General features: G+C 44.8%; 1 protein-coding gene across 1 annotated transcript in view; it reads right to left on the bottom strand.

Moving 5' to 3' along the window:
* Positions 1-4,179: 4,179 nt before the first annotated feature.
* The window catches only part of Rrn3 (RRN3 homolog, RNA polymerase I transcription factor), a 36,919-nt gene continuing 18,983 nt past the window's right edge, over positions 4,180-22,115 (bottom strand). The window contains exons 10-17 of the mRNA XM_029470738.1: positions 21,484-21,622; positions 20,230-20,360; positions 13,016-13,146; positions 11,363-11,547; positions 9,016-9,124; positions 7,417-7,569; positions 6,425-6,512; positions 4,180-5,050 (exon numbers count right to left, since the gene is read on the bottom strand). Of these exons, the coding sequence (XP_029326598.1) occupies positions 4,868-5,050; positions 6,425-6,512; positions 7,417-7,569; positions 9,016-9,124; positions 11,363-11,547; positions 13,016-13,146; positions 20,230-20,360; positions 21,484-21,622 (1,119 nt within the window). The 3' untranslated portion in view covers positions 4,180-4,867. The remainder of the gene's footprint in view (positions 5,051-6,424; positions 6,513-7,416; positions 7,570-9,015; positions 9,125-11,362; positions 11,548-13,015; positions 13,147-20,229; positions 20,361-21,483; positions 21,623-22,115) is intronic.

Raw genomic sequence — 22,115 nt, 5'->3', positions numbered from 1 at the left:
GAGTGATGGCGCACGCCTTTAATCCCAGCACTTGGGAGGCAGAGGCAGGCAGATTTCTGAGTTTGAGACCAACCTGGTCTACAAAGTGAGTTCCAGGATAGCCAGGGCTACACAGAGAAACCCTGTCTCGAAGAGAGAGAGAGAGAGAGAAATACAGTTGCCAGATAAATCTACTAATTACATTTATATTAAAAATGATTCATTTTACACATTCCGGTTTGAGGCCCTTATTCCTGCTGGTTTGGGTCCAACCCATCATTATTTAGGCTTTAGTCTCATTCTGTGGTCTGACAAGTTTTTTAGGCCTCATTGAGATCTCTTCTGGAGACAAGTTCCCCTTCAGATCGGTGCCATTGCCTTCTTCCAGCAGGAGATTCCTAGAGAAATTCACATTTCTTTGATTTTCTTTTATCTCCTTAATATTTATTCTCTCTCTCTTTCTCTCTCTCTCTCTTTGGTTTTTCTTTTTTTTTTTTTTTTTTTGGTTTTTCGAGACAGGGTTTCTCTGTATAGCCCGGGCTGTCCTGGAACTCACTTTGTAGACCAGGCTGGCCTCGAACTCAGAAATCTGCCTGCCTCTGCCTCCCGAGTGCTGGGATTAAAGGCGTGCACCACCACACCCGGCTACAATTCTCATTCTTATACTTCTGAGGTTAAGAACAACTTTTTTTTAATTAGATATTTTTTTCATTTACATGTCAAATGCTATCCCCTTTCCTAGTTTCCTTTCCGAAAATCCCCTATCCCCTTCCCCCTGCTCCCCTACCCACCCACTCCCACTTCCTGGCCCTGGCATTCCCCTGTACTGGGGCATAGAATCTTCACAAGACCAAGGGCCTCTCCACCCACTGATGGCCGACTGCCAGTACACAGTTGTAGGAAGTCAGGACAGGAACTTAAGGAACCTACTTACTGGCTCATTCCTCTTGGCTTGTACATACAGCCTGCTAGCTTGCTTTCTTATAGCACCCAGGACCACCTTCCTAAAGTGGTATTTCCCCTGGTGGCCTAGCCCCTTCTACAACAACCATTAATCAAGAAAATGCTCTACAGAGTTGTCTACAGGCCCATCTAATAGAGACAGGCCGGACTGATGAAGGCATTTTCTCAATTGAGGTTCCTCTTCCCAAAAGATTGGAGCTTGTATCAATTCTTATCGATCCTAAGGTTGTGTAGAAAACAAACCAGGACACCTTAGGAGGTGCCATTGACAAGCCTAACTCAGCACGATTCCACTCAAGTTCACTTGAGGAGTGAATGAGTTTTGGGGCTTCCTTACAGAGTATTAGGTGAAATATTACCTACAGTGATGTGGGTGCCCTCCACCTAACCAGCTGTATCTGCAGGAATGAGGGCCCCTCCCCTAGTCATCGCAGGTCCAACTTCTCTGCCACACCACACAATTAAGGCAACGTCATACAACAAGTGGCAAGATGCCTCTGCATCCTCAGGTGTCTCACTGCCTTCCCACCCTTGTGGCAGGAAACAAAAGGTCAACAAGCCCAGCTGTGGTACTTCTTTTGGAAGAGGCTCAGCTGAACTCTCCAAAATGAGTTGCCTATCTCCTGGAATAACCAATCACAACACAGTTGCTCACTCTGCAACTCTTGCTGGCCTACAACTCACAGTATAGCCTAGGTTAGCCTTGAACTCATGGCAGTCCCATCTTAAGAGTCTAAAGTACTAAAATTATGGCTTTTTAAAAAATTTCTACTAGTATTTATGTGCTGTGTGAGTGCAGGTGCCCAGAGAAAGCAGACTGTGAGCTACCTGATGTGGATGCTGTCAACAGAACTTGTCTTCTCTGCTGGCAGAGCAAGTGCTATGGTCCACGCAGCCACCTCCAATCCCTGAGTATGGCTTTGAATTGTAGTTTATACAGAACCAGAAGACAGAAATGTGAAGGTGCCCTGAGCAGTGAAACAGTTAAGTGCTTACAGGTAGAAAGTACTAAGCTGTATACTATGTACTTTATGGGTGTGGGGAAGCAAGGAATGTAGGTCGCACACCTTCATAGCAGAATCCAAGGACCAGCCCTCCGAAGTGAGAAGAAATGTTGTTTAAAAAGTATTATGTGGACTGGAGAGATGGCTCAGCGATTAAGATCACTGACTGCTCTTCCGAACATCCTGAGTTCAAATCCCAACAACCACATGGTGGCTCACAACCATCTGTAATGAGATCTGACACCCCTTTCTGGTGTGTCTGAAGACAGCTACAGTGTACTTAGATATAATAATAGATAAATCTTTTTTTAAAAAAAAAGTATTATGTATGCAGGGCAGTGGTGGGAGCACACGCCTTTAATCCCAGCAATTAGGAGGCAGAAGCACATCTGAGTTTGAGGCCAGCCTGGGCTACAGGACAGCCAGACGTACAGAGAAACCTTGTGTCAGAGAGAGAACACACACACACACAAAGAATGAGCATTATGTAGACACTTAGTAAATAGTGGAAGAGCTGAGTGCAGCTAACAGCCTGTCTACACTACTAAAGCCAGACATGAGGCATAAGGGCCCTGAGGAGCAGACAATAAAGTCAAGACCCAAGCTGCAACAAGCCTCAAGGAAGATGCAGAGCCCTCCACTCCCCAGACCACCAAGCACAAAGGCTGCAAAACACACAGCACTTGCCAACTCTTCTCACCTCAAGATAGCTCAGACTTGTGTGATGGTTTGTATGTGCTTGGGCCAGGGAGTGGCACTGTTAGGAGGTGTGGCCCTGTTGAAGTAGGTGTGTCACTGTGGGTATGGGTTTTAATACCCTAGTCCTAGCTGCCTGGAAGCCAGTATTCAGCTAGCAGCCTTCAGATGAAGACGTAGAACTCTCAGCTCTGCCTGCACCATGTCTGCTTGGACGCTGCCATGTTCCCACCTTGATAATACTGGACTGAACCTCTGAACCTGTAAGCCAGCCTCAATTAAGAGTCCCCTTGGTCAGGGTGTCTGTTCACAGCAGTAAAACCCTAAGACAACTGGTCTGGGTGCATGTATGTGTAAGACCCTGGTTTTCATCCTCAATACGAAAAAGAAAATTCTCTGTTTTCCAAGGAGACTTCACTAATTTCTTCCAAAAATGTTTAGCTGTTAAAATGTTACTATGTCTGGTTTTAACTTAAAAATGTTCCTACTTCAACCTCCAAATGCTGAAATTACAGAAAGTGTATCACGATGCCCAGATAGCACGCAATTTCTCTGACGCGTATAGGCTTGTTCAAAGCATGAGAAACACCTTAACCAATGCCCATTTCTTTCTAACCATCCTACTCCCTTTAGGAGCAGTCCGCTAAGATTCAACACAGTAGTCATGGAAGCATGGCTGAGTCTTTATTGAAGCCTGCATTGGTGTGAGCAGGGAGGCCCAAGGTGAGCTAGGCTGTACTTTCATTTTCACAATGGATATTTTTCCCCTCAAACTCCTTTGTAACCTAAGAGACTTATTTGTCAACATACCTTCTACATTCTAGCTACTTTCCAAGCCTGGCATCCCATCAGTATCTATGGATGCAATTTCATTCCATTTTCAGTCAGCAGTTAAAAAAGAACCTTGAACCGGGAAGTGGTGGTGCAAACTCTCTGCTCTCAAATGTCGGAGGCAAGCAGATCTCTGAGTCCGAGGCCAGCCTGAGCAACATAATGATTTCCAGGACAGCCAGGGGCACACAGTAAAATAAAGATGAGACAGACATTGAAGTTTCCTAGTGACTTGCCACCAAAGCTAGCCTGGAACTCAGGGACTTGTCTGCCTCATATAAAAGCTTTTTAAATCAATAAAAATTTCTTTGTTCAAAAAGGTATTCATAGGCAGACTGAAATTCAGGGCTCTGCATCAGTCTCATTACCCAGGAGTATAAAAACCTTGAGAGGAATTCCATTAAAAAATATCGTGACCAAGAAAATATTGCTCGCCTTTAAATAAATATAAGTGGCAAAAAATTAAATATACTTAAAGGGCCATTTTCACAAACACGCAAGTTTACATGTAAGGATCCAAGGGAAGACAACGTCCACAGTCCTCGAGCACACCTGCTACAGAGCAAGGCTGGCTGTTCAGTTTAAGAACAGCTCTCCTGAGCCAGGCAATGGTGGTGCACGCCTTTAATCCCAGCACTCGGGAGGCAGAGACAGGCAGATTTCTGCATTTGAGGCCAGCCTGGTCTACAGCCAGGGCTATACAGAGAAACCCTGTCTCGAAAAACCAAAAAAAAAAAAAACCCACAAAACAAACAAACAAAAAAAACCCACTCTCCTGGCTGAGTCCGTGTTGTGCAAGCTGTGGAATGGTTGGCAGCTCCCCAGGCCCGCCTCAGTTGGCCTGAGCTACAGCTGCTGCAGCTAGGTCTATGTGGAATCCTGCACAAGTGCCTTTTGTGCTTCTCCGACTCCTCTCTTCCCGCCTGGCTCCTCTGCAGTCCTTGGTGTTCCTCAGCTTTGCCTCTGCTTGGCTCTCCCCATGCACCCCACAACACAAATAGACTTCTAGTCAAAAGGAAACCATTACACCACTGTAAGCAGGAGACAGTTCAAAGTATTCACAGGCAGTGCTGATCCTGGAGGACAGCTTACCAAAGCAAAGTCATGTGACTGTGGTTCTAATAAAAAGAAACCTGTCAGAAGGCCACTTGCCAGGTTGTGGCTGATACAGCATGCAGCCAGCAGCCCACAGGCACAGACTGTGAAATACTGCATATGACACTCAGTTTTTCCTTATGTCCACAGGGAGAAAACTGAAAGCACACACAACCTGGGTCCCTTCAGATGCTGGTCGAAGTCCAACACGGAAGCTGGACACATGAGGCATAGACTAGTCCAGTGTGGGGTCAGTGGTGGAGCACAGGGCCACAGGGCTCTGGGGAGAATCGCACAGCTCAATCATAGATCCTTGTGAGGAGTGGAGACTGGCCTGGCATGTACAGCACAGGAGGGGAGCCCACACTACTGGAAGGACTTCGGAAGTGGGTGTCAAAGGAGCTCGGAGTGAGGCCGGTCACTGTGTCACTCTGCGGCACTTCACCTTTCAAAAAGTCATCGTCTTCATCGTCCACGAGCTCCTGTGGAGAGAACAGAGTGAGAGCATCATAGTGTTGGTCTGGAAAGCTTTTCATGGGATGGAGAGAGGGTGCTTGCCACCAAGCCTGGCAACCTGAGCTTGGACCAGTGTGTGAAAGGAATGAACCAAACGCCCTAGGTATAAGTCTGTGTATTCCTGAGGATCCAAAACAAGAGCAGACTCTACAGTGAGTATCTGGACTTGGTGGCTAACGAGCAGATGGCTGGGTAGTGAAACTCTGCTAGGATCACTTTCTGTTTGTCCTACCCAACAAGAACAGGGTGAGTTACAGGACAGCCAGGGCTACACAGAGAAACCCTGTCTCAAAAAACCAAAAAAAAAAAAAAAAAAAAAAAGAACTCAGATCTCAACCTGTGGGTCCTGACCACTAGGGACTGAACAGCCCTTTCCAGGGGTCTTTCACAGGGTTTGGCTTTAAACGGGGTCTCATTCTGTAGCCTCAGCAGTCCTCTGGCACCCGTGGGGTTACAGACACCGGCCACAGTTATTTTCAGCTATTCTCCTTCTCAACCCCCCTCTTGCGTACCCCAAGACAGGGTCTCAATATGTAGCAGACTAGCCTCAAAACTCTTGATCCTCCCAAGTGTTTAGGATGACAGATATGAGGCAGCACACCCAGCTTCGGCTGCTGCAAAGGAGCTCAGGGCCGCTCGCTCGCTACTCAAGCACTCCGCCACTAAGCCACACGGAGCTGCAAACAAGCACACTCATTTCCAACCAGCGTTTACCTCCCAAAGTCATTATAGGAAGTACCTGATTATTTAAAAGAAAATAAAGCCAGGCGGTGTTGCACACCCAGCACTTGGGAGGCAGAGGCAGGTGGGTCTCTAAAGCCAGCCTGGTTGGTCTACAGTTCTAGAATAGTCAGGGCTACAAAGACAAACCCTGTCCCCAAAAATTAAATAAACAAGCAAACTAATTAATAAAAATAAAATAAAAACTCGGGTACATGTACACTTGGAGCCCTGGCCTTAAGGAGGCAGAGACAGGTGGATCCCTGGCCTCGCTGGGTAGCCAGACTCAATGAAAGATCCTGCCAGTCTGAGAAAGTGCGCTGACTACTTCCTAAGGTTGCCATACACATCTATGGGACTGATCTCACACACATCCACACATAAAACAAAGAAGAGAGCAGCCTAGTATGATGGTGAACAGCACTGAATGAGAGGAGAGGGAGGGCCCAGGGCTGCATGAAACTGCCAGGCGGAAAGAAATGAGATAGAACTCCACAAATCCTCTCTACTACTGGAACCATAGCCTGGGCTTTGATGCCAGCAGCAGTTACCGTGACCTGTAGTCCACTGTGGCCCATGACTACAGGAGACTCTCACCAATGCCTCCGTCCCAGTCTTACCTTTTTAGTAGATTTCTTAAACTCCTGAAGCTCTTCAGCACTCCCGTCTTCCCAAATCTGATAAATTGGATCAATGAACTTCTTTGACCTGCCAAGGATGGCATTTCAAAGTCAATATGTAGCCAAAAAGTCCAACACCTTGATTCTCTTCTCAGACCCACATCCCAAAGCAAGAAGTAAAGACTACAGTTGACAGGGAAATGTGGTGAGTGCTGGGGCTTCATCACTAAGACCCCCAGTCATGCAGGTGAGTGATTTTATCTTCTGTCTCTCAGATTTCAAGAGAAACTGTTTCTGACCCACTCAGTGATCAATAAAAAATGTACAAACAGACTGATATTCTGGAACTCCTGCAGGAATCTGTTAAATGGTAAGTGTAGAAGACCAACTACAATGACATCCCTACAAAGACTTAGGGACCAGGCAACACGAAAAGCTGCTGATAAACTGAAGAGATAGCTCAGTCATTAAGAGCACTTGCTGTGGTGCACATGTATACATGCAGGCAAAACACTCACGAAACAAACAAACAAACAAACAAAAACCTTAAAAAAAGAAAGAAAGAAACTGCAGTCAGCAAGAACCTACAAGCACTAAGCTGACTAGGTGGTTTCCCAACAATCCACCTAGATAAATCACAAGCACCGCCATGGGACTCAGTCTTCGAAGGAAAGATCATGTTGGCAGAACCCTAGGAGGCCAAAAGCTGTCAGCATCCTGACCTGGAAACCTAGATTCACTCACCTCCAGACTAATGCATTTAAACCAACCAGCGTAAAAACAAACAAACAAACAAACAAACAAACAAAAGCCAAAAAAGACCTCGGTACCTCCTGGGCTCAGAAAACCATGAGCACAGAATGGTGCACTTGAGTGGCAGTCTGGGGCCTTTGGCAGCCATGCATTCACCACTGCCAAATTAACAGTCAGTCCACTGAGGACAGAGCCACTCTCAATCCCAGCCTTGGGAAGAGGAAGGAGAGAGGACCTACCTCTTAAGCACACAAGGGTCAAAGGGAAAGAAAGTGTCCAGTGGGTTGGTGCAGGTCTGCACGCAGTCTCCAGCAGCCGTGCTTCGGATAACGGGGAGCATCTGGCGACTGTTCCTCTCCATGATGGTGTAGCAGAACACCAGCTGGTATTTACTGTGGGACACAACCAAGCAGAAGGAGCATCACCATGTCAGGCCCAGGCCTGGGGACCATGATGCAGAGATCACAGCTGAAATGCAGATGCTGCTGGATACGAGGGCAACAAGAACAAGACCACTCAGGGTGCTCAGGCACGAAGGTGCTGCACAGGGACACATGCAGGCAAAGCACTTGTATACATTTAGGGGAAAAATGCCAGGCACGGCAGGCATGGTAGCAAACACCTTTGATTCCAGTAGAGGCAGGAAAATCTCTGTGAGTTTGAAGCTAGTCTGGTCTACGTGGTGACCATGTGTACATGCAGGTAAAACACTCACAAAACAAACAAACAGGACAGCCAGACCTACATAGTGAGACTTCATCTCAAAACACACACACACACAGACACACACACACACACACACACCAACAAGAAGCCAGGTGAAGCGCACACTTTTAACCTCAGCCTAAGGCAGGGCTCACTGGCTGGCACTGCTGCTCTTTTTTTTTTAAAGATTTATTTATTTATTATATGTAAGTACACTGTAGCTGTCTTCAGACACACCAGAAGAGGGAGTCAGATCTCATTACAGATGGTTGTGAGCCACCATGTGGTTGCTGGGATTTGAACTCTGGACCTTCAGAAGAGCAGTCGGGTGCTCTTACCCACTGAGCCATCTCACCAGCCCCGGCACTGCTGCTCTTAAGCCAAAGTTCAGTTAAAGATTTTTTATGAACTTCAAGTCAGCATCAATGAAAATCAAAAACGGTAGCACAACCCAGCCCAAAGATACACTGACTCCATATTTACATTCTGAAGAATCATGGCAGGAAAGAAGCCTTTGTTTTCCATAATCACACCACTGTATTTCTATAAGAGCAGCAAATTTGTGCATACAGTGAAAACCCTGATTATGCCATGCTGCGGTCAGAAGTCTGAACCAGTGCCCAGTGCAGAGCTCTGTGTACAGAACTTAGCTGGGTTAGGATGTGCCATGAACTTTCCAGAACACCTCAGATTTGTTACTGCTTGATTCTGAATTCATTGTTGTGCATCAGAATCTTTACCATTGTCGAGTGCTTCCTGAGAGCCATACTCAGTTATCCCAACCTTGACCTATCATGGTCTCCCCCAGTTTGTTCTGTTACTAATACCTGTCTCCCTAGAACTACGGATCTGCGGCTTACTTATACCTCGCAGCACACGAGTTTGCCTGTTTAGTATTAGTTTGTCCATTAAGTATTAGAGTGCTGAGGCTGCGCTGGGTACAAGCAGAACTCCAGTGTCACTAAAGAATACAACACCTGGCTATAGTACTCTTGTAATAACAGCATTGCTGGTTTCTTCATATGCACTGCTCTTGAGAAAGTACTGGAATTTACTCAGTGCCAAAGCGGACAGCATCCAGCACCAAGCTCCACCCCCTTGACTTTTAAATGTCCGTAAAGGAAACAACTCACTTTGTGATAGCAGCAAAGAAATTAACCACTTGCGGCAGGCAGATCTTCAGTGGGTTCAACTGGCTCAGCACAATGCGCTCAAAATTTAGACTCTGAAGATACTGTAGACCTTTGATTAAAAAAAGGGAGGGGTTAAGATACCTTTAAAAGCACAAATTATTACACATGCAAAAAAAAACAATTTTAGGGCTCTGTGGTAGGGCGGATGCTTAGGATGGGCTTGAGCCCTAGCACACCACATCCCAAGATAAAGATTATAAGCAGCAACGCAGGAGTAAAGCTCAGGCCCTGCTGGCATACAGTACAACCTTCCTGAAAAGAGAAGCGAGTTCCTCTTGGGTAACAGATTACACAGCAACCTGCAATCAGTATCTGCGGGCTCAAGGAGAACTGAATGCACACAGGAGAGAGACCACAGGAGCTCGCCTCCTATCGCGCACCAAGAGACGGTCAGGTCGCGTGTGCTTCTTAGCAGTGCAGCCCAGCCCCACCCTAAGGTTGCTCGTTACTGACCGTACTTCCTCCCCCTCCCTCAGTCACCCTAACAGAAGCCTCTCTCTCAGGACCAATCAATCCCCTCCCACAAAGGAGTCCTAGCCCAGGCTGAGGTACAAGGATTATGAATTGAAGCCAATCTGGGCTCCATAGTGAAACTACCTCAAAAATATTTTTTTAAATAAAATATAGATCTAGTTACTATTTTGAACCAAGCAGACCAATTCACGTCTGTTTTCTTAATTACCAATTAAGTTGGTAATTAGATTACCAATTTAGTTGGTTATTAAATTACCAATTTAAGATTACATAGGAATGGAGAGTTGGCCCAGTAGTTATGAGCAGAAGACCAAGACTGAGTTCTAAGCTCAGTACTGTCTGTGGCTCCAATTTCAGGGGTTTGATGCCCTCTTATGACCTCTATGGGCACCAGGCACACATATGATGCACAGACATACATGCTGCAAGCAAAATATCCATACACATAAAATAAAGCTAATAAACCTAATACATTAATAAAATATATTATAATATATATGTATGTATATACATACACACACACACACATGTATATATGTATGTATTCCAAAATCACATAAACAAAGCCAGGTATGGCACACAACTATAATCTCAGACCTTGGGAAGCTTAGGCAAGGTAGCACACACAAATACACACAGACACAAATAGACATAGTCTCTCTCTCTCTCTCTCTCACACACACACACACACACACGAGTCCACGTGCATGTTGGCCCATGCCCTAGGATAAGGGTTCTCAGCCTGTGCATCATGACCCTGTTGAAGGGTCGAATGACCCTTTCACAGGAGCCATCTAAGATTGTTGGAAAACACAGATATTTACTTACGATTCATAGCAGTAGCAAAATTACGGTTATGATGTAATAATGAAAATATTTTTGTGTCTCAGTCATCACAACATGAACAGTATTAAAGGGCAGCAGCATTAAGAAGATTAAGATCCACTGGCCTAGGAGGAATGTTGTCCTGGGGCAAAACAAGGCCATGATGCAGTGCAGCAGGATGAACTCAAATAAGCCGAGTCAAGGCACTGCTTGCTCAAGCTCAGAGTGCAGCGCTCCCTCTAGCAGCCAACTAAGCAGTGCATAAGCAGCAGCAGAAGAAATAAAAACTGTTCACCCTTGAAGTGAACCCGTTCTAGGTTCATGACGTCACAGATGCTCCGTGGTGACACCCGGCCCTCGACTCCCTCACACATTTAAAAATAAGCATGACCACTGTCAACAGAACGACCCATAGAGAATAATGCCTTGGGGAACTGGGAGAAAGGCTCCAGGAAAAAAGGCAGAGGGCCTTTTACTTCAGGTGCGTTGTTCCCTGGATTGCTCTAGGAGATAATTCTGGACCTCCTGTGACAAACATTTACATTCAGTTTATAAGACAGGCTTACTCTTGTTGGATGTGGGAGCACAGCTGTAGAACCCAATGGTCAGTGGACCCTGATCTGAGTGTGACCTGCTTTGCTTTTGTTTCCCAGATACGAGCCACGGTACACGCCAAGCAGGGCTGCTCTGTCTGTCAGCATCTGCATGTGCTTACTGGCATTTATTTGCATGTGTGTGTTTCTGATCACGTGTTTCTGAACTCAGGCAACCATCCTTGGCTCGCTGCTCTCTGTATAAAGCACACTGAAACGGAAGGGAGGCTGTCTGCATTAGACCAGACCCCCACCCGTTCCCTCAGGTCCTCAGATCCCAGGTCTCGAAGACAACACCTGCACAGGTCGGTGCAAGTCACAAACTCAAGAGCAGTAGCAGTGCCCTAAAGGTGTAAGTACAATAAGAAAACCCAGCCTGAACCCTCACAACTGACCTTCCTTCAAGTTTCCACTCAAAAGCTGCTTATGTCTAAACACAACAGTGTAGAACACAGCCTGGCAGGCTGAATAAAATGGTCCATGGAGTGCAACGTCACAAAAAGCCTTTGTTCCCGAGTCCTGGTTATTAAGGTACATGTGCAGCCAGTTAACCAAGAGATCCAGACATGACTTTACAGTGCTACAAAGAGAAAAGAGTCAGGGTTATTGCTGTTATCATAAAGCTAGAGACAGAAACACACACCTGTCTCTCACTATCCATTATAGAGGCTCAAATACTACCTATGGGCTGGGATGTAGCTCACTGGCAGGCAATTGCTTAACATGCATGAGGTCTTAGGGTCCATCCCCATCACAAAAAAAGAAATAAATCAATAAAGTAATAATAATAATAAACAAAAAATATAGGCAAACAAAAAACTCACCAAAACCCTTACCCACTAGCAGAGCAAAGCACAAGGAAAAGGATGGTGGCAGGAAGCTGCCTTCAGATTTTTTGTTGTGGTTTTCCATGTGTTTTTGGACAGGGTTTCTCTGTGTAGCCCTGGCTGTCCTTGACCTCAGAGATCCACCTGCCTCTGCCTCCCAAGTGCTGGGATTAAAGGATGCCTTCCAATTTTAAGGTGAGGCAGTGCTAGCTTTTGTAGAGCAAGCGGCCTTGGGCCTGATTTTCAGAGCAAGACTTTGTTTCAGAAAAACACAAAGAAACAAAACAAAAACCAGGATGCAGCTCAGTTTTTCCAACTCAGCTCAGGTTTCCTGGGTCAGTTCCCAACCCACTGGGTATGTGGCTAAGGATCTCAGCTTCTTCTGGTGTGGACTCAAAAAGTGGTGTCACAGACTTTCAGTTGACTGGGGGATGGGTTAACAGCATCTCTGCTGAAAGACAGCTTCTGGAGACCCCTGAAGAAACTGGCCTCCATCCCACATCTAATTACCTTAAAAAGGGTTTTCCTCAGGTCAAACAGACACAAGTGACTTGGAAAGCAAGTGAAAAATGACAAACCTACAAAAAGAATCAAAACAATCTACAACAGCATGCTATCCATGAAGACAGACAGGCTCTCAGGAACAACACATGAACGCATGCTTTCTAAAAGCCTCATGTACTTCTTCCAAAATGGAGCTCTCCCCGTCTCAGGCTGCTTCTTAGAAATAAAGACATACGGGCCGGAGAAATGGCTCAGCAATTAAGAGCACCAACTGTTCTTCCAAAGATCCTGAGTTCAAATCCCAGCAACCACATGGTGACTCACAATCATCTGTAACAAGATCTGACTCCCTCTTCTGGAGTGTCTTAAGACAGCTACAGTGTAATCACATATAATAAATAAATCTTTAAAAGAGAAAGGCATCTTGCATTGTAGTGATCAGATTTCCCCCTTGCTTTACAAAGACAGACCAAAAGTATAAAGCTAATTTCTTTGACTAAGATATTAAAAAGCATTTGGAGGGGAGGGCTGAAGAAATAGCTCCGCGGTTAATAGCACTAACTGCTCTTATAGTGGTCCTAAGTTCAATTCCCAGCAACCATGGAATCTGATGCCCTCTTCTGGTGTGTCTGAAGAGAGCGACAGTGTACTCGCATAAAATAAATAAATACATCTTAAAACAACAACAAAAGGCTTTGAGAAAATTAGGTTACTTACATAAGAGGAATAAATTTAGCTCTGGCCAAAAAGCTCCCAATATAATTTGCAGCAGCCTGCCTGATGATGGCGGGGTTATTTGGATCCTGCAACTTTTTCCAGAGATGTTCCAAAAATGCTTCTGCAAATCCCTGTAACGAGAGAGACCACTAGCTTGATCTTTCTTTTTTTTTTTTTTAAATTTTTAATATTTTTATTACATATTTTCCTCAATTACATTTCCAATGCTATCCCAAAAGTCCCCCATAGCACCCCCCCACTTCCCTACCCACCCATTCCCATTCTTTTGGCCCTGGCATTCCCCTATATTGGGGCATATAAAGTTTGCAAGTCCAATGGGCCTCTCTTTCCANTGATGGCCGACTAGGNCATCTTTCGATACATATGCAGCTAGAGACAAGAGCTCCCGGGTTCTGGTTAGTACATCATGTTGTTCCAACAATAGGGTTGCAGATCCCTTTAGCTCCTTGGGTACTTTCTCTAGCTTCTCCATTGTAGCTTGATCTTTCTAATGCTAAAGATCTTCTAGCTCTCAGCGCCTAACACTGTAGTTACACTGCAACACAAAGGGGCATCCATGGTTCTTACTTAAGCTAACACCGGCAGACTGAGCTCTACCCCCCGCGCCCCTAATCCCTTGTATCAGTCCCTGCTCCCTAGGCCTCAGCAGGGAGACAGGGACTGCTGGGCCTCTTGGTTCTTGGTATCAACACCAAGAACCCCAAACTTCAATGCCTGGACAGCAGTTCAAAAACACAACCTTTAACACCCAAAGCAGTAAATACGCCTCCACCAGGAGCCAGCAGCCTGCTACATAGAGCAGGCCCTGAGAGATGCAACACAGCAGAGGCACATACAAGGACTTTAAAACGACAATTATGCATATGTCCAAAGACCTTAAGGAACAGACTGATATAAATAAATTCCTTAACGAAGTCCTAAATACATAGATAGTGGAATGAAATAATGACAACAGCTAAAGACATAAAAGTTAGAAAAGGGGCCGGAGAGATGGCTCAGCGGTTAAGAGCACTGACTGCTCTCCCAGAGGTCCTGAGTTCAATTCCCAGCAACCACATGGTGGCTCACAACCATCTGTAATGGGATCTGATGCCCTCTTCTGGTGTGTCTGAAGACAGCAACAGTGTACTCACATAATAAATAAATCTTTTTTTTTTAAAAAAAGAAAGAAACAAAGAAAAGAAACAAAGTTAGAAAAGAAGCTGGGTGGTAGCAGCACATGCCTTTAATTAAAATAAAAAAGAAATCCTTGCGATAAATCTAACTAAGCACGTGAAAAACTCACATAATAAAAACTTTTAAGACACTGCTGAGGAAAATACTACAAGATGGAAAGCTCTCCCATGCTCGTGGATCAGTAGAACAAATACAGTGACAACAGTAATCCTAGAGATCCAACACAATTCTCCACAGAACTTAAAAGGGCAACTTCCAGCTTCATATGAAAACACACACACACACAGAGGAGAGAGAGAGAGAGAGAGAGCGCTAAAACTATCCCGAATAATAAAAGAACTGCAGGTATCACTATCCCCAATCTGAAAGGGTTCTACAGAGCTAGTAATAAAAACTGCATGGTATTGGCAAACAAATAGAAATGTTTATCAATGGAATCAAAATTGAAGGCCAGCTGATTTTTGACCAAAAAGAAAAAAGAAAAAAAGCCAGAAATATACACTGGGAAAAAGAGCACCTTTTACAATTATGCTGGCCAAGTCAAACTGGATGGCTGCATGGCTGAATGCGGAAGAATGTAAATAAACCCCTATTAATCCCCCTGTACAAAACTCAACCACAAATGAATCAAGGCTTCAATATAAGGCCAGATATACTGAATGCAATAGAAGAGAAAGTGGAGAATAATCTTGAACTCATTGGCACAGGAGAAGACTGATAGAATAGGCACTAAGAACACTAAATGAGACTTCATGGCATTAAAAACCTTCTGTGCAGCAAAGGACAAAGTGGAAGAGCACAGAATGGCGAAAGGACTTACAGCAATTACACATCTGAAAACGTTAATATCTAAAACACAAAGAATTCAAAAACCAAACCCAATCAAGAAAACAACCCAACTTAAACATTGGGCACATAACTAAACAGAGTTCTTAAAGAAGAAACACTTAGAGAAATGTTCAAGGATCCTTAGTCATCAAGGCAATGCAAATCAAAAGTACTTCAAGATTTCATCCTACACCAGTCAGAAAGGCCGAGACCAATGAGACAAGGGACAGCTCATGGATGCAGGGGGCAGGAAAACACTCATCTATTGCTGAGGGAGTACAAATTTTACAGCCAGTATGGAAATCAGTGTGGTGGCTCCTCAGGAAGCTGGAAGCAGATCTACCTCACTCTGGAGCATCCACCTAAGGACTCTACATCCTGTCACAGAGCCACTTGATCATCCATGCTCACTGCTGCTCTATTCATAAAAGCTAGAACTAGAAGCAGCTTAGATGTCATCAACAGATGAGTGGAGAAAGAAAATACAGTACATTTACAGAATGGATTATACAATTCAGCTGTGAAAAAAAAGAGAAGAAAGAAAGAAAGAAGTTATTAAATTTGCAGGTAAATGGATGGAGCCAGAAAAAATAAATCATCCAAAGAGTCATAACTCAAAGCCCAAAGACAAAATCGTATGTGGACATTGAAGCCTTTAAGCCTTCGATAGGCTTCAGCGCAACCACAGAGGTTAGGTATAAAGGAACAAACTAGGAGGAGGGGAGGATTTTCCAAGGTAAGGAAAGTAGAATGTCTAGTTAGAGCGAGTGGGGAGGAGACAGGAATGGGAGGGTTAGCTGGAGAGGAAGGGAGGAGTGGGTAAGGGAGGGACAGCTAACAATGTGGCCATCTGAAGGGTCACACAAAAACCTACCACAGAAGCTTCTAAAACTACACACATTTGAACGAAGTCTAACTGGAGGCACTAAATGTTTGGGTAGACAAACCTACAACTATACATCTTTCAACACAACTGAAATCTCCAGGGCCAGGAAGAGGTTACATCTGTGTTGTAACCCATTGTTTGAGTTGTTGGCCAAAGAAATTCCCTAAAAATTCAAGCTATTGCCAAGTCTATGAGTTGCTCTCCACAAACTGATAGGGCCTGATAGCTAAAGACAACACTTGCAATCTCACTGAACAGAACATTTGAGTTGGTGCGTACCTTGAACCTTCACCCTCTACTGACTAGTGTGCACGGTACTAGAAAGACTCTGAATGCTATCAAAGGAGAACTGTGAATAGCAACCCAGCTTTAAACCCTTCGATCTACAAGGGGGTCTGCCTGCATGATCCACTAAGGCAAACAAAAGCAGCACAACTGCTCAAGTAACCACCACTCTGTGACTGAATTTAAGGCCCACCCAGGAGATGGAATCTATGCCTGACTGCTTAGGCAGCCAAGAACCTGAGAGTAGATAGACCATAGACTCAACAAAAACCCAAATACTACTGTTTGGCTACAAGATGAAGCCATAAAATGATTCTTTTGTTTGTTTGTTTGTCTGTTTTTCGAGACTGGGTTTCTCTGTATAGCCTTGGCTGTCCTGGAACTCACTCTATAGACTCAGAAAACCGCCTGCCTCTGCCTCCTGAGCGCTGGGATCAAAGGCGTGGGCCACCACGCCTGGCTTCATAAAATGATTCTTAATAACATTCTGCTATACTTGTTGACTGGTGTCTCACTTCCTGCAGTAAGATGGGAATGCATATAGAGACCCACATCTTGACAACATGCAGTGAGTGAGAGATCTTTGACCACTTGGTTCTAAGTGGGTTGTCTCCATCAAATCCCTCCCCTCAGGGCTCAGGAACTATGTAGAGGAGCAGGCAGAAAGAAAAACTATCTCCAACTCCCCCTTGCAAAGGAAAAATCAGTTTCTCCAAAGGCCTTTCAAACCATACTTAAGGGCAAGCAGGTCCCAAGCTCAGGAATAGACTGACAATACAAAATCTTACTTATTCTTTGCTTGTATATTAAGGTTTCTAATTTTTGTTTTTATAAGTCTTATTTGTGTGTGTATGTACCATTTCTTTTTGTTTCTTTTATGTGCTATTACTTCTACTGTTGTTATTATTATTTGTGGGGGGTTTGTTGTTGCCTATTTGCTTTCTCAAAGAGAGAAAAAAGAAGGCCTTGAGTTGAAAGGGTGGAGAGGACCTGGGATATGAGAAATAGGAAACCATGATCAGAATATATTGTATTTTTTTAGTGAAGAAGAGGAGGAGGAGGAAGAGGAAGAGGAGGAATAGAAAAATCTACCTCTTCAAACTAAAAAAGTACCTCAGGTGGAAATGATCCACTGGTCTTCAAATGTAGTTGGTTATCAACATCAATGCAAAGTGTGAGGCACAGTTGTGTCTCTGTAGTCCCTACCAGTGGGCAGGCTGTAGCAAAAGAATGACTTAATCCCAGAAATTTGGTGTCAAGCCTGGCAACATATGGACATCTCCTCTCAGAGACCCAAAAGCCGGTGAGAGAGCTCAGCAGGAAAAGGTGCTTGCCACTAATCCTGACAACCAAGTCTGAAGTTGGGATTCATACAATGGAAGGAGGGAACACACTCACAAACGATGTCCTTTTACCTCTATAGATGTATAGTGACAAGGTGCATACACACTCACGTGTACACACACACACACACACACACACACACACAGAGAGTCCATACCACCACAAGCAACAACAACAACCAGAAACAGACAGACACAAACCGAAATAAATGTCACATGTAACTTTACAGATCACAGCAGAGTTGGAGGGACAACTCAGAAGCTAAGAGCACTTGCTGCCCTTGCAGAGAACCTGTGAGTACCCACATGAGTACCCAATTCATGTTTTAGCTCTTCCTTGCTACTCTCAATTTTATTAGTTTTCTATCCAGAATCTTTAACCCATTTATGGCCAGAGGAATACAAGAGCAGTGGACAAATTAAAACTCATCAAAGCATGACTTCCTCTCCGGATTTTTCTGAATCTTGTATCTTTTTCAACTCCCAATCTACAAATCACTGACCTCTCTGTCATTCTCACCTTCCCTTTCTCCATCACCACTGAAGGAGGAAGCTATATGAGTTCCAGGACAGCCTAGATACACAGAGAAACCCAGTCTTGAAAGAAAAGGGGGGGGGGGGGGGAAAGGGGGGAGGGAGAGAGGGAGGGAGAGGAGGAGGGAGAGGGAGAGAGAGAAGAGAACTGCAGTCTCAAGGGATCCAATGCCCTCTTCTGGCCGCTGAGGACACCAGACATGCAAGTGGTACACAGAAAGACATGCAGGCAAAATACCCATATATATAAAATTAAAAAATAAAATCACTCACACACACACATACACACACACACACACACACACACACACACACACACACACACACACACAATAAAAGCTCTGTAAGTACAAGGCCAGCTGGCCTACTCAGCAAGTTCCAGGCCAGTCAGGGATATGTACTGAGATGCGATCTCAAAAAAGAAAGCACTCTGCGTGGTTTGCATGCTGAGCCAACCTGAAAATCAGAGCTTATCCACACTCCCTGGAACTCCCCAGAGGCTCTTGCTATGAATACAAAGCATCCTCACCCAGATGCAAGATTAAATAAATAGAGGAATAGTTGCCAACAGGCTTCCTAGCAAAAGGCACGCCCTACACCGCTCCCTAGAGACTGTTTTCTACAGCCAGGAATGCTCAGACTGAGGTTAGCTTTTCAACCAATTTTCTCTGGATTGTTGTAGGCTCTACAAAACAGTTGCCCAAAATAGGGCTGGAGAACCTCTGGTGGCTTTGATTTTGTTTTTCTAAAAGGAGAAAGCCTAAACCTACAGTTTTTTGTTATTTTGTTTTTTTTTTAAAGATTTATTTATTATATGTAAGTACATTGTAGCTGTCTTCAGACACTCCAGAAGAGGGCGCCAGATCCCATTACAGATGGTTGTGAGCCACCATGTGGTTGCTGGGATTTGAACTCTGGACCTTCGGAAGAGCAGTTGGGTGCTCTTACCCACTGAGCCATCTCACCAGCCCAAACCTACAGTTTTTAAAACTCTGGGTTAAGAAGTTTGGTTAAGGGACCAAAAGCTGGCTCACTGAACTATGCCTGATCCCTCAGACCCAAGTAGAAGAGAACTAACTCCCCCAGGTTGTCCTCTGACCTCTGTGAACACTGCAGAGGGTCCAAGTATGTATGTACGTATGCACACGCGCACACACACACTCTCTATATATAATTAAAGGCTGGAGAGAAGGCTCAGCAGCTAAGAGAGTTTGCTGCTCTTTTAAGACATGTGCTGGGGGCGGCTGGAGAGATGGCTCAGTGGTTAAGAGCACCCGACTGCTCTCCCATAGGTCCTGAGTTCAATTCCCAGCAACCACATGGTGGCTCACAACCATCGGTGATGGGATCTGATGCCCTCTTCTGGTGTCTCTGAAGACAGCGACAGTGTACTCACATACATAATAAATAAATCTTTAAAAAAAAAAAAAAAGGCACATGCTTGATTCCTAGTACCCACCTCAGGTGGCTCTCAATACTGTGAGAGAGCAGAAGAACTAATCCCCCAGACCAGGTGTAATGGAGTATGCCTCTAACACCTTAGGAGACAGAGGCAGGCAGATCTCTCTCAAGTTTGCGACCAGTCTCATCTGCATCTCTAGTTCCAGGCAGTCAAAGCTATACAGAGATTCTGACTTTAAACACGTCCCACAAATATCTCCAGCTTGGGAGCCAAGGAGAGCTTGGCTGGTAGAGTATTTGCTTGCTTCCCTTACAAGAACTGGATTTAAGCCCCGTGCCATCAGAAGGGGAAGGGCACCACCTAGTGACCAAAGGCAGGATAACACCTTTAGTGTCTTCCGGTTTTTAAGGAGGAAACTGTGGAATAAAATAATAAAACAGGGGCTAGAGAAATGGGGATTAGGAGCTCAGGAAATCAAAGTTCAGCTCCAGGGGATCTGATGTCTTCTTCTAAATGCTGTGGCACCCGTACTCACACAACTTACATAGCCACACACTGGCATGCACAGGTACACATACTTTTTAAAAGATAATAAATTTTTAGTTGAGCCTGGTAGCACACGCCTCTAATCCCAGTACTCACGGGTAAAGGCAGACAGATCTGATCTCTTGAGTTCCAGGGTAGCCAATCAATCAATCAATCAATCAATCAAACAGCACAGCAATGCCATTTTACTTACCAATTTGAAGCTGCAGAGGAAAAACATGAAGAACTGTACATGGCAGGAGGCATGTGTGGGCAACAGAAGTTTGTCAAAGATGGATATCAGATCACGGTATAAATCCTTTGTTTTATTGCTATCAATTTTACCTACAGAGAAAATTGAATTTTAATTTCATAGATATTTTCAAAGATACACAATACTATTAAGAAACAGCATTTGCAAGCAATGGTGTGTGGTGCACACCTTTAATCGCAGCACTCCGGAGGCAGAGGCAGAGGCAGGTGAAATCTCTGAGTTCATGGCTAGCCTAATCTACAAAATAGTTCAGGATAGCCAAAGCTGTTATACAGAAAATCCTTCTCTTGAAAAACCAAACCAAACCAACAAACAAGCAAACAAAAAAATCAGCCACAGGGCTGTACATTCATGAGGCTCAAGTACAAAAACTAAGGAAAAGGCCGACAGCCAAAGAGCAAATACAGACCAACCAAGAGCCCCAGCACTAAGCAGGCGGCAGCAGTTCTGCATCCTGAGTCATCTCAATGGCTCCAGACTTTGCTTCTCTCAGTGTAATCCAAGAGGCTTACTTACAATCCTTACATCACACCCTGCTGTGAAGCCACAGGCTCAGGTAGCACAAACTGGCCTGCAATTCTATGTAGAAAAGGCTGATCTTGAACCCATGTTCCTCCTGCCTCTACCTCCCAAAGTCTGAGACTACAGACATGGACGACTAGGCCCCTATCTCCTAGGCCAATTGAACTCCTTTTTTCCGTCTTTGAGACAAAGCTTCTCTATGTATCCACACCTGTCCCGAGACTTGGGTCTCTAACTCAGAGATCCTCCTGTGTGCTACCAAGCCTGGCTAGCAAACTCACTCTTAAACCACAGGAGGGTGCATGGGCATGCAGTCTCCAAGTTGGTTCCTAAGGACTAGTTTCTCCTGTCAAGTTAAAAGTCCTGAAACTGGGTATAATGAATACACCCGCAAAGGCCTCTCAAGTAACTACAAAATACAGGCACCATACTGGGACGGTCAGCACACCATTATTAAACTTCCTGAGCAGCTCAAATACAAGTGATTTTTTCTAAGGTTGTGCAAACTCCACCTAATGCCCAACAGTGAGAAAGAACACCGTGGGCTTTGACGGCCTCACTTTGAACACTCAGAGTCTTAACCCCGTTGCCTCCATTTTCAAGCTATGACACTGGCACGGAAGGTGATGTGTCTGACCCTTTGTCTCATCCTCAGGGCACCCTGGAGGTTACCATGCACACGGCAGACATCCTCAATGTAGGACAGCAGCAAGCACAGCAGGATGTCCAGGCGCTCTGCGGTGGGATGAGCCATCTGGCTAGGCTGCCCCTGGTCAGCTTTCTTCTCAGGGTCAGTGTCTTCATCTTCATCCTTTGAGCAAGTGAAAACTGACATTACAAAAGTCACAGAAGTTCTTAGTGTCTAGGGAAACCGACAAAGGCCATTATTTCTTCTAAAAGATGAGAAAACACACACACTGTCACAGACTCTCACGCAGAAATGTGGATCAGTCAGGTCTTGAATTTTAAATAAACACTAGTCTATTCTTTTTTCCTTTTATTTTTGGGGGCTCAAGGGATGGGGCAAGTGAGAGAGGGAGGGACTGAGACTGGATCCTCATGCAAAGTAAGCACGTGTGTATCCCCAGCCCTGACTCTCAGGAAGACCCAGAGAGATACACCAACAACACGTTCCCATCCCTGAGTCCGCGGTGTTGTGGCTGGGTCACCTTCCCAGGTCTGGGCAGGTATCTTGTTGTTGTTGCAGCATTTTTTTATTAGATTTTTTTAAAGATTTATTTATTATATGTAAGTACACTGTAGCTGTCTTCAGACACTCCAGAAGAGGGAGTCAGATCTCATTA

This window comes from Mus caroli, chromosome 16 (genome assembly GCF_900094665.2).
Source record: "Mus caroli chromosome 16, CAROLI_EIJ_v1.1, whole genome shotgun sequence".
NCBI classification, from domain to species: domain Eukaryota; kingdom Metazoa; phylum Chordata; class Mammalia; order Rodentia; family Muridae; genus Mus; species Mus caroli.
This window is presented reverse-complemented; position numbering and strand designations above follow the sequence as displayed.